This window comes from Sardina pilchardus, chromosome 21 (genome assembly GCF_963854185.1).
Source record: "Sardina pilchardus chromosome 21, fSarPil1.1, whole genome shotgun sequence".
Taxonomy (NCBI): Eukaryota; Metazoa; Chordata; class Actinopteri; order Clupeiformes; family Clupeidae; genus Sardina; species Sardina pilchardus.
The window spans coordinates 7,691,300-7,704,084 of NC_085014.1; the positions used below are offsets into that span (position 1 = coordinate 7,691,300).

The 12,785-nt window shown below is 43.7% G+C and overlaps 1 protein-coding gene across 1 annotated transcript; it reads right to left on the bottom strand.

Annotated features, from left to right (window-relative positions):
• Positions 1–14: 14 nt before the first annotated feature.
• Positions 15–8,260, bottom strand: eif3jb (eukaryotic translation initiation factor 3, subunit Jb). The gene is made up of 8 exons (XM_062524154.1): positions 8,110–8,260; positions 7,899–7,990; positions 5,928–5,991; positions 4,627–4,709; positions 3,735–3,849; positions 2,929–3,108; positions 2,417–2,490; positions 15–1,706 (listed from the first exon to the last, which is right to left on the bottom strand). Exons 1-8 carry the CDS (start codon positions 8,129–8,131, stop codon positions 1,554–1,556), a joined length of 783 nt encoding a protein of 260 aa, XP_062380138.1. The 5' UTR covers positions 8,132–8,260; the 3' UTR covers positions 15–1,553.
• Positions 8,261–12,785: the final 4,525 nt, after the last annotated feature.

Consider the following 12,785-nt stretch of genomic DNA (forward strand, 5'->3'; position numbering starts at 1 on the left):
ATTCTTGTGATGCATTCTGATTCAAACAGCCATGTTTAATTATTTAATTATTCCATCACACCACCAAGAACTTGGCTGATGAGTTTATTAAATTAGATACTTAAAAAAAAAACATTGCAGGCGATCTCTGTTGTCCATGTCAAATTAGACCAAAGTTGCGGAGGCAAAAGGTTTTCAATAGTGAGAGGAGGTCCGTGGAAGCCTACACTGTTCCACAGTACGGCTGAGAACCCCATTGGCTACGTCTGTACAGCCAACACTGCTTCACCGGACACTTGATACAAGCCTGCCGAAGCCCAGTCAAGAGATCAGTTATGAAGGAACTTTCTAGAGCTTCCACTCTCTTATTCCACCCCCCCCCCCCCCTCCATTTTCCCTCCCTCCATTTTCCCTTCAGCTGCACGAGTGTTTTTAAGAACTTTCTAGAGCTTTACTCTTACCCCACCCCCCTCCTATCAGCCTCCAGCTGCACGCGTGTCTTAAAGCTACCCCCTCTCTTCTTTTCATTTCTCTTTTTTAAAAATGCACCAAAAGAAATCCAGGTTAATCTGAAACTACATTTATTGAGCTTTTTTCTTTCTCTTCTCCAACTTCCTTGTTTTTAAAGGATGTTCTTAGCCACTGCTTGCTACTCCACAGAGAGAGCTGCAACAGGCTGTAAAAGGGCAAAGCTGCATTTCGTGAAATGCATGGGCATCATGTCAATGTGCACCTCTTGATGACTAACGGCTTGTTATGTTTGCTGTTTAATTTATTATCACTCTCAGGCCTGGCCATCGTGTAGTGTTTTAAAAGCCCTGGAAAAAAACACTAGGAACTTAAAAGCCACTTTCTGAAATGGAGGACATGTGCATCAAGATCTGTGTTTGGCAATTGTAGTTCTAGATGCTACACACCTCCCAGTAGAAAAAACAATTCACCAGGTAAGCAAAATACTCCACGTAGTAATATAAACATTCTGAAATTTCTTGCATAGAACATCAAATTAGTTTCTATGGAACTGCAATTATGAAAGAGCAATACTTTTGTCAGCCATTTTCTTTTTTTTTCTCTCTCTCTCAGTTGACAAGGGAACATGATTCTATTTTCTGAAAACGTACTTTTCATTTCTTTTGGGGGGAAGAAGAAGAAAAAAAAATAATTAGGCAAAAATGTGGGTTAAGCACAGCCACTGATGAGGACACATGAAGCACAGGACTTACTTCATAAAGCTCTTCTGTTTAGAAGGCTGGCTCATTCACAAAAAGAAAAAAAAGAAAAAGAAAAGTACAAGGCAATTCAATATATAATAATATATGTATATTTTTCTCTCTCATTCTCTTTCTATTGACCGAAAGACAAGTGGTGTAAGCAGCTCCCTCTGATGCCGCCCTCACGCGTGGCGAAGGCAGACCAAAGGGATGGCATGTTTGTTCAGCAGCCAGCTGTGCCTGGTGGCATGGGCTTGCACGAGGGACGCGCTGGTCGAGTCGAGTCGAGTGTTTGTTTGTTTGTTTGTTTGTTTGTTTTGGGGTGGAGGAATCGGACGCGAGCGGTAGGAGTTCAAGCCGTGGTCACATGAAATCCTCGTAGTCCTGTTCATAGCCGCCGCCGCCGCCACCGCCAAAGCCGCCGTAATCGTCCAGATCGTCCTTCTTCTTGGCCTTCAGGCCTCCGCCTGCCAGATTCAGATTGGTCTTCTTCTTCTTCTTCCCCTTAGCCAGCAGCTGAGACCAAACAAAGCCAACAAAACATACATGAAGACAGGAAGGGGCAGGGACAGACACACACACACACACACACACACACACACACACACACACACACACCTAAGTCATATTTGTTGGATGAACCGTGTGGATGTTTTTAACAGGGGAATGTAAGCATGAGGGCCTACATCCTCAATGAGTTAGTTATTAACGGTAAACATCCAACAGTGAAACTACAATGGAACAGTCACAACGGAGCTCAACAGCTCCCCTTAGTGAGCAACGCAAGAACTACACTCAATGAGAAACGGTAAAACTCCATCAATAACTCAGGTGGCATTGTTTTATGAGTCTTAAATTGAGCAGGTTTGGCATAATCAGATGAAGGCAGCAGCTTTAGATCCATCAACAAAATGGGAGAAATATGGCAGGTTTCGTTTTAAAGTAGGACAAGAAGCCAAAACCGCCATGCCACTAAGGCACATTACAGAACAGATAAAATATTATCCTTTCAAACCGATTTAAATGAAAATGAAAACGTTTCATCACATTTTGACCCACTGACATTACTTTCAGTTATAATGAAAGGGTGAATGAATGTCTATAAACTGGAGTAGATCCCACATTTTAATTAGAAAAAAAAAAAAGAAAAAAGACTGCAACATTTTGACCCAAGAGGGTCATTCCTTCCTGTCCAAACAGAAGGACTAGTGAACGACTGAACGTACCTTCTCCTGTTTCTGTTTCTCATTCAGCAGAACTGTCAGACTAGTGCTGACCTTCTTCAGGTCCTCCAGCTCCACTGCAGAGGAGACACACAGGAGAACAGTCATTAGGGGACACGTCACCTCTTCAGTACACCAGGCCATGCCAGAGTTCACACACCAACAACTCCCTTCTTGAGCAAGCCGTCTCTCTCACCGTCTCACTCTCTCGCTCACACACATACACACCAACTCCCTTCTTGAGCAAGCTGTCCCTCTCTCTCTCTCTCTCGCGCACGCACACACACACACACACACACACACACACACACACACACACACACACACACACACACACACACACACACACACACACACACACACACACACACACACACACACACACACACACACACACACCAACTCCCTTATTGAGCAAGCTGTCTCTCACTCTCTGTCTCCCTCACTCATTCACTGTGTCTGTCTGTCTCTCTCTCACACACACACACTGTCTTTTTGTGCAAAACAATACTTACATGAAATACAGAGTTCACGAAACAGGTTTTCCAAGAAGGTAGAATAATGAATGGATTTGTCGTACTGTGTGATTTTTTCCCTAAGTAGTTTCTCAAACTCGACAAAGTCTTCCCTAGACGAGGGATTAAGTGCGTCGATTCCAGAAACACTGTTTTTCTGAACGGCATTAGTTTCCACACCTGAAACACAAAGTGAACACACCCTTATTAAGAGCTTTGTAAACCACAGGAGCTTGCATCTTGATCTTTTTCTCTTTTAGAAGAAGCGAGTCTATAAATGTGTCAGTCTTTCTCCATACAAACTCCACTCAACAGGATCTGCATGTGGAGAAGGCTGAGGGTTCCTTTAGCAAGCTTAAAATTGAAACAAATGATGGGATCAAACATTTGAATCAGAGTGTAGCTTGCTTTCGCATCTCGTCTTCTGAAGTATGAACATAACAGGACCAACAAACGATTCTCAGAGGGTGCATGACAACCGTATGTTTTGATAAGTGCATAACAGCCTGTGGTTCTGTGACTCTCTAATTTGAGAAGCATTGAAAAAAAGGAATACATAACTAAATAATAATAATAATAATAATAAACAAACAAAAACAAAACACATGGGGTGCCTCTCAACATCTCTCCTCGATCCTCGAGGGGCGTTCCCACTGATCTATAACTAAGACTGGATAGACTATCCCATTGTTGCCGCCCCATCATTCATCATATCTAGATCAGTGAGGACGAGGATCGAGGAAGGAAGGGAGGGTGTATAAAGCACCAAATGAGAGGCACCCATGGTGCGGTGAGTGCGGACCCACCGAAAGCCTCTCTGGCCAGCTCCATGTCTGCTTCCTCCTGGGCCTGCTTCTGCCGGAGCCTCTCAGCGGACTGCTCCTCTGGGGTCAATTCCTGGGCCTCCTGAGCCTCCTTTAACTGCCCAGCGCACACACACACACACACACACACACATTTAAATACACACATATAAGACCAGGAGACCAGAGTTCACAGGGCTCTGCTATTCTCACACAGAGTGAAATGGCAAGCTTATACAGTGCTGCATGTACAGATACATTTGTTAATCAGATCAATCTATTAATCAGACCCATTTATTAATCAGATCAATTTAATAATCAGATCAATGTATTAATCAGACCCGTCTATTGACGAACTACACCAACTACCGGTGCCACAAAGGGGAAGCAGCGTTTAAAAGGACTCCAGGAAATGAAATCTAGGTACATACACTTCCCACCCACACCTCATAGCAATGAGGAAAATATGAAGTTTACAAAGCACTACATAAAACAAAAACCTGGTAGTATTAGGCCTGAAGTTTAAAATTACTTGAACTGTAGCCCACAAAGTTATGTGAAAATGTGAAGTGTATGGCCTGTAATCTAATATGATGCAGAATTAATGAGCTGGTACTGGGTGAACCTCCCTCCCCACGCCTTACGAGACGTGCTAGCAACAGGCGCTAGCGCCCAAGTTAGCACGTCCTTGTTGACACGCCCGCCTCCCAGTCCAAGGTGCTGTGCATTCACAGGTTTGAGGCTTGGCCTGTACTGTGCAGTCGTCCCAGCGGAGATTAAACAAAGCTCCGACTTCCTTTAACTAGAACGCGCGCGCACACACACATACCCAAAGGAATATGGCGGCTTTTAAATAGTGCTGTGATAATGTTATCGTTTTATCGTTTACACTTACCCTTTTCCTCAGCTCTTCTTGTTGTTTCATTTCCTTCTCTCTGATCTTTTCATTTAATTTTTTCTTTTCCGAAACTTTTGTTTCTGCGAGAATAATGAGGGGAAAAGTACACATAAGAAAACTACAATCACAAACTCCAAACTCATTGCGCGGGGCAGTGAGGAAAAAAAGTTGTGGTGTGTGTGAGTGGTGAACTTAAATAATAAACACATCTTCATGAAAGGCCCTTTTGCTTAATTTTGCTAATACAATGAAATATGGATTAAAAAATACGTATATAAATGTGTCAGTCTTTCTCCATACAAACTCCACTCAACAGGATCTGCATGTGGAGAAGGCTGAGGGTTCCTTTAGCAAGCTTAAAATTGAATCAAATGATGGGATCAAACGTTTGAATCAGAGTGTAGCTTGCTTTCGCATCTCGTCTTCTGAACTATGAACATAACAGGACCAACAAACAACTCATGGACTCAGAGGTTTACCCTGAACTCTGAGTTAACCTCCACAGGTCTGTCACCATACTATGTCCTTATAGTATGTCACAGCCCTCCAGTTAACCTACACAGGTCTGTCACTAGATAGATAGATACTTTATTGATCCCCAAGGGGAAATTCAAGAACTATACTATGTCCTTATAGTACGTCACAGTCCTCCAGTTTGTAGATTGATCACTGATCTCAAAAATCAGTCCATAAGAGTGACTAACACACTGGCGCAGTGTTGAGGGTTGTTCACATCAGGAACAATAACTATCACTACAAAGGCATCCACACTGACCAACGATAAGGAAAGTCTCTCCTCATGTTGTTGAAGGTGACGGTTTTATGTGTAATGGATCCTGACTGGCTGTCAGCTTTTTATCATTTCTCAAAATCACCCTGAAAGCGATCCCCAACGATATCATTCTTCATGTCGGTATCGTCATAGTTAAAGTGTGGATGTCGTCACTCATAATATCTAGGACGGTAGCTTTTTGCCATTATCGTTGGTGTGAACGGGCCTTTATGGACGTGTTGTAGATGTTCTCTCCTATAACTGCCTTTATGTATGTGTGTGTGTGTGATGTAGATGTGAGTTCCCTCCTATAACGGGTCTTTGTGGACGTGTGTGTGTGTGTGTGTGTGTGTGTGTGTGTGTGTGTTGTAGATGCGAGTTCCCTCCTATAGCGGGTCTTTGTGGACGTGTGTGTGTGTGTGTTGTAGATGCGAGTTCCCTCCTATAACGGGTCTTTGTGGACGTGTGTGTGTGTGTTGTAGACGCGAGTTCCCTCCTATAGCGGGCGTCTCCTGCACTTGCTCACCTGCCTTCTTGGCCTCTGCTGCTGCTTTCTTTTCCGCCTCCTCTTCCTCATCGTCCCAGTTATCCTGTGGAGGGGGTAAACAAGAGAACTCTGACACTCATAGAGGAGAGGACTCCAGCAAATAACAAACCAAAAAGTGTCTACTAAATGTAATGTAATGTAGATGAACAGGAGGCGTGAAGACTTGAACAAATTGATGGCAACATACAAAACAACAAGACGAAAAGACAAGAAAAGGAGCACAATGTATGCACCATTTCTCTGACCTATGCCACAAACCTGACAGTACAGTGTGGTGATCTACAGGTGACTGGTGAACAAGACTCACTATGACAAGCCCATATCAACCTCTAGTACCATGTATAAGGCAACAACACTTTTAAGGTTTTTTTTTACCATGTATAAGGCAACAACACTTAAGTGTTTTTTTTTATATAATATAGTATTTCAATTATACAGTTATTTCAATTACATAAGTGAGTAAGTGGACAGATTCATCAGTTTATGCAGTTTAACAGTTTTTTTGTTTTATTATTAGTAGTAATTTGTCCAGGCTATGCAATATAAAGTTATGTGGTTCAAGATTTACCTTGTGAACAATATCGTTAAAATTGTTACCAAGACTTTATTATTATTTAGTATTTACATTGACAGAGTTCTAGTTTTATATTATTTAGTATTTACATTGACAGAGTTCTAGTTTTACACCAAAAATGCCATTACGTTGATTCAAGTATATCTGGTAACGATAGGAGGCGCACCTGACGACCTGTCCAGTACAGTTTCAGATGAGCTGGGCTCACGTTCTCATACTAAGAAACGGTCAGCAAGAAAACACTTGATGTCCAGCTGATCTAACCGGGTCTAAGGCATGAAAAGGAAAGCTAGTCGTTTCCGCGGCTGTGTGAGTCGGAACGTGAAATGGAGAGGCCTCTGGAACGGGTCTCACAAAGGGCGGTGGTAACGCACCACAGAACGCGACGCTGACACCGCTGACCGCCTGATCTCAGGAATCATTTGAGATATCTCTCCGGGACGAATGAATGCGGGCCCTCTGAAGTCACACCACACAAAATGACAGTGTGAATGACGTTACGTCAAGCAGCAGGTATCAAAACCACGAGCACCCACACAGCAGGCGAGGTTTACGTGTACTTTGTCATATGGACAACACACAATCGTCCACTGCCAATACGTGCCGTCATTAACTAAAACGACAACAAGAAATGATATCGTTGAGTTGACATATGGTCACATCTGACGACTAGGAAGCTTGCTACCTACGTCAGACTGAATTCCCCATATAAGCAAAGTTAGCGAGCTAATGGTACGCAGCTAGCGACACTAGCTATCAACTGGCGGCATCATAAGGGTAATGAGAAGTTAACTCCCTTCTGAATTCTAAAAGTGTCACGACACTGACTGTATCGACTACATTTCCCCATTCGTTTCACCTGTCAGTGGATGGCTGGCTTTCAAAAATATGACATTAACAACATGCTAGAGGTCTCCAGGCACAGCATACGGAACGACAACGTGGTTGCTGGCTAACCGGCAGGCTAACATGGCAACACTTGTTAGCTAACGTCATTGTAGCTTAAAAACATGAACCCGTGCCAAGCGAAAGCTTCTATTTTTGACAGTTGACACGTACGAAGGAAGAGAGGAAAGATACATATAGACATTCCTTAACTTCCTGACATGAGCTACCGTGATCTACACGGCAAAGGTTAACTGTCTGACAACTTCTTTGCCGGCTAGCCGGTAACATAAGCCTGCTATCGCTAACTTGTGCTAGCTGCCTTTACAAGCAAACAAGAGGGATCGTGACATAAATAATACGCCTAAAACTGCCTCAGGTACTAAAACTATAATGTCTATATTTCAGAAAGGGTAACTGCGTAAGATTACACACTCAAATAGCTGGTATTCACCGGCTAACTGATAAACGTTTAATTGCTACTCTGCTACCTTCACGTCTTCATCCTCGTCCTCGCCTTCCCATTTGTCCAGCAACGCCGCTGGTTTCTTTGCCGATTCAGTTGGCTCGAAGTTCTCAGCGTCTGTGGTGAAATGTCACAAATGGAGGAGATTTTACAATAAGTTAAACGATAAACTAAATTAATCGATCATCTCACGCTTACTTTAAAGCCTAGAATTGCTTTAAAGTTAAGATTCTTACCCCACGAGTCGGAGTCCGCCATCTTGGTTGTGTGAGTTTGTTAAACTACAGGGCGAGTAGCAGTGGCATCGACAGGGCTCCACCAGCGCCGCGCGCCTTTGTGAGAATGACGGGAAACCGGCGAACGCGGGATTTGGTTGTCGGTGTGCACCTACGGTGTGTAGGCTACAGCACAGGACGCCCCCACGTGGTACAGGCAGGTTCACGGGAAGTATGTTCATGATGTGAAGAGCACTATGAAGTCTAAGAAAGTAATAAAGCTACAACTTTTGAACAGTAGAATATTAATGACCAAGCGGCCCTAGTTTCATGTATTTTCCCCTCTCTATTATGCTTTTATTTTCCTGTTCTGTTTTTTCTTTGCTTTCTTCTTTTAATGTTACCCCTGATTAATGGATGGATTCCTCATGAATTGTTTTGAACAGATGTTTGTTGTAGGCTACACAAATTAGGCCTACCAATAATAAAAAAAAAAGTAGCCTATAGTCTTAATGATTGAGAGGGAAAAATTCCCCAGAGATATAGTTTTTTATGTGAGATAGGCTACCTCCACCCGAGGTAGTCTGTAATAATGTTTTTCATATCTTTGAAGTCTATTTTCAGCAATGGAGGGCTATATATTTTGTATGCACTCATAGTCTTGCTTGCATGACTAATGTTTTTAAAGGGGGAGAGAGGAGAGGAGGGATTTTAAAGCTGTTGAGATGCTGCCATCATCATGTCAACAGGGACTGCTCCCTGCAAGTGGTAAAATGTAAACAAATATATATCATAATGTCAAGCCATTTTCCTCCAAACCAAAAAAAATGTTTGTATCCATTTTATTTTCATTTTACACGCACCATGCACATAAATACAAAATAAATAAATCAGATAAATAAATAGATACATAAATAAATAGTCATATGTGGAACACAACACAATGGTAGAATAGCCTATATGATGCTAACAACTGATAAAATAAGCAATTGCTTTGGGTACGAGAAAATAAAACCTTATCAGTCAATGTGAAAATGTAACAAAATACCTGAGAGATACGCAAAGAAACAACACTTCATGTTTCAAGGTAAAACACTGTAGACTCACTGTAGACTAAATAAACTTGATTGTAAGAGAAGTTTCTACCACAAAATAGTCTTAAACATACAGATATGTTAATAATAATAATAATAATAATAATATAAGAACAAGAATAACTTTCAGTGCTTTGCATTCATCTTCACTCATTAGCTATTTGCTTCCTGAATTCGGGTTCTGACATTTCAAAATCAAACAATACTCAACATCACATCATTCCTGGAATATGAGAGTCAGTGTAAAGTGCTGTTTTTGTAGTATATTGCACGTGTTGAGGGAGGAAAAGGAGGAGGAGGACGGACGAGGAAGAGGAGGGCCGTGCTGTATTAAGCACGGGGGGTGAAGAGGAGCAGTTGTGACAGCAGCAGCATCAGCAGTTCACCCAGGTGACACAGAGGGCACGGGAAAACTGCCACCCCCGACGACCTCCCTGTGGGCGCGCGCACACACGCACACACACACACACACACACACACACACAGAGAGAGAGAGAGAGAGAGAGAGAGGCAAGCAGACACAGGAACACACACACACAGAGAGAGAGAGAGAGAGAGAGAGAGAGAGAGAGAGAGAGAGAGAGAGAGAGAGAGAGAGAGAGAGAGAGAGAGAGAGAGAGAGAGAGAGGCAAGCAGACACAGGAACACACACACACACACACACACACAAAGTAGGATGGGATTCTGCTGTAAGCTTGCAGCTGTCACCACAGAGGCCCCGTCAGCATAACGGAGGTGAACGTGTAACAGTGACTAGCCACATACAGGGAAGGAGACATCACAACAGCGCTAGCACCCCAAGCATGAATATATACACACAACACATTTATTCAGCGTATACACAGTATAGTATGTTCCGTCTTCACAGTGCTTAAAATCTGCATCACCTCCATGACATGTCAACACTAGAGGATTATAATGCAATAGTCAACGTGGGCATGATCTATAATCTATAACTTATCTATAATTCATCTATATCATCTCAAATATGTAATAATATAATCCTACAGAGGGTGTATATTTGAGCTAGACCATGCCAAGTTAAATAGTAGACAACCAGAACCAGACGAATTCTGCTAGCTGAAAAGGGAGACAAAGGCCTCTGCTTGGCAGAAGTGCTGAAGGCTAGATAGCGTTACCTCAGAAATGCACTGGTTCAGGACTTGAGCACCATATAGATCCTTAATTGACCCGTACTGTCTGAATTCCACTGATGTATCCTACCAGGACGCGAGGACCAAATATCCTTGCTAAAGTCCACTGGTTCAGGACATGAGGACCATAGATATTCTTACCTCTAAAGTCAACTGGTTCAGGGGTTGAGGACCATAGAGATCCTTACCTCTGAAGTTCACTGGTTCAGGAGGTATCCTTACCTCTAAAGGGCACTGGTTCAGGAGGTATCCTTACCTCTAAAGGGCATTGGTTCAGGAGGTATCCTTACCTCTAAAGGGCATTGGTTCAGGGGTGGAGGACCATAGAGCTTCTTACCTCTGAAGTCCACTGGTTTATCCTCCCAGGGGTTGATGACCATAGAGAGAGCAGTCTGTTGCTCTGTGGTCAGAACGGCACGCTGGGCCGATGTCACGGCGACCGCCTGCTCATAGGAGAACATGCTTATCTGCACAGGCCGGAACACCACCTGAGGAGAGGAGAGGAGAGGAGAGGAGAGGAGAGGAGGAGAGGAGAGGAGAGGAAAAGAGAGGAGAGGAGAGGAGAGGAGAGGAGAGGAGAAGAGAGGAGAGGAAAAGAGAAGAGGAGAGGAGAAGAGAGGAGAGGAAAAGAGAGGAGAGGAGAAGAGAGGAGCGGAGAGGAGAAGAGAGGAGAGGAGAGGAGCGGAGAGGAGAGGAGAGGAGGAGAAGAGGGGAGAGGAGAGGAGAGGAGAGGAGAGGAAAAGAGAGGAGAGGAGAGGAGCAGAGAGGAGAAGAGAGGAGAGGAGAGGAGAGGAGAGGAAAAGAGGAGAGGAGAGGAGAGGAGAGGAAAAGAGAAGAGAGGAAAAGAGAGGAGAAGAGAGGAGAGGAAAAGAGAAGAGAGGGGAGGAGAGGAGAGGATAATCAGTAAAGAGAAGGAAAACACAATGAGCGTCAGATGAAAGAGTAGGATTGTTTACTAAAATGAGTTTTGAATATGTTGCATTCCAGTTGTACTTATAAGTTGTATTCCAAAATAATATTTCCCAGTTACAAGCAGGAAGTTGTAGTTGAGCAACCCCTGGAGGTGTCATTCTTTGTCATTAGCCCCGTTTACATGGACAGTTTTTTTGTCATTCCAATTAAACTATTCCTAAACTATATCTTTGATCGGAATAGCCGTTGATGCCTACTTTTCATTAGCCACGTTTACATGGACACTTCTACTCCAATTAGAAACGGAATAACACCTCAATCGGAATAAAAATGGTCCTATAAACACCTCAATTGGAATGAAAATGGTCCTATAAACACCTCAATCGGAATGAAAATGCCTGATCCGATCAGAATTTGAATCGGAATGAAAGAGGTGGTGTAGTCCGTTCCTAGTCTGAATGAACGCCCATGTATACGCTATATCTTCCCAATGAAAAGTAGGCAACAATGGCTATTCCGATCAAAGATTCTAAAGCGCTTGAAAGCACCTGATTGGGAGGATATAGCAGTCAGTCCTATACATGGGTGTTCATTGGGAGTATGGAGTAAGAGGCTCCTGTGAGTGACTCACGGTAAACTTGTCCGGAGGGATGAGGGACACGGCCAGTGGAGTGAAGCCCTCGATCTGCTCCCTCACCAGGGACGACATCTCCATGTCCGACAGCCCCACTGCAGCAGGGAGCAAGGGCCACGCAGTTCAGTTCAGTTCAGTTCAGAACACTTCAATCATATCAGCACAATCACAGAGAGTAGCAACACTTTAAATATGAAATACAGTATATGTGAATGTGTAAGTATGCTGTATAGTGTCTATGCTCAATAAACACATACTGTACATAGGCCTAGAGTACAGATAGATGTACTGCAGATGTAGTGCAGATGTACATTCAGCATGATGATGATGAATGTGAACGGAGAGCTACAGGTCCAACCCCTTCTCAGCCCCGGACATCACACACAATATCACACAGGGCGTTTAATGGCATCTGACTGACCTCAGCACCACACACTGGAACAGGGGAGCTACACCAGGCGCGTAACTGAAGCGTTCCGTTTGCGACGCATAAAATCCCTTTTTAGAAGACTTCAGTTACGTGCCCGTTGTAGCTATTACTAGCCTGTAATAACGGAACACACAGGACTCTCCTTGGGTTCCACTGTTTATCTCTATGTCAGCTCTAGTTCAACCCTGTCTCCTGAAAAAGCTGTGTAAAGCGTTAATAAGAAGAACGGACTCTGCGCCCCCTGTGTCATAAATATGGTCGTGTGTGATGAATACGTCAAAACAACACATCGTTGGCACTCTCTGGTCAGCTGTGTGGTGTACCTGCGAGAGCGCCGATCTCCAGGAACACGTCTGTTCCCCAGGAGCTGATGGCCCCGAAGGCAAGACTGTGGCTGAGCAGCCCCACTAGCGCCCTCTGCTGGAGCTCTGAGCACTGCAGCCGCAAGCGACCCAGCCACAGCACTGCCTTAC

What these genes read in the sequence shown, in the direction of transcription:
- eif3jb (XM_062524154.1), bottom strand. Translation starts at nt 8,131, where the DNA reads ATGGCGGACTCCGACTCGTGGG. An exon ending in ACGAGGATGAAGACGTGAAG is followed by an intron (nt 5,992 to 7,898) that starts GTAGCAGAGTAG and finishes CCCCCTCCACAG; the next exon opens with GATAACTGGGACGATGAGGA. An exon ending in AAGAAGAGCTGAGGAAAAGG is followed by an intron (nt 3,850 to 4,626) that starts GTAAGTGTAAAC and finishes TGCGCTGGGCAG; the next exon opens with TTAAAGGAGGCTCAGGAGGC.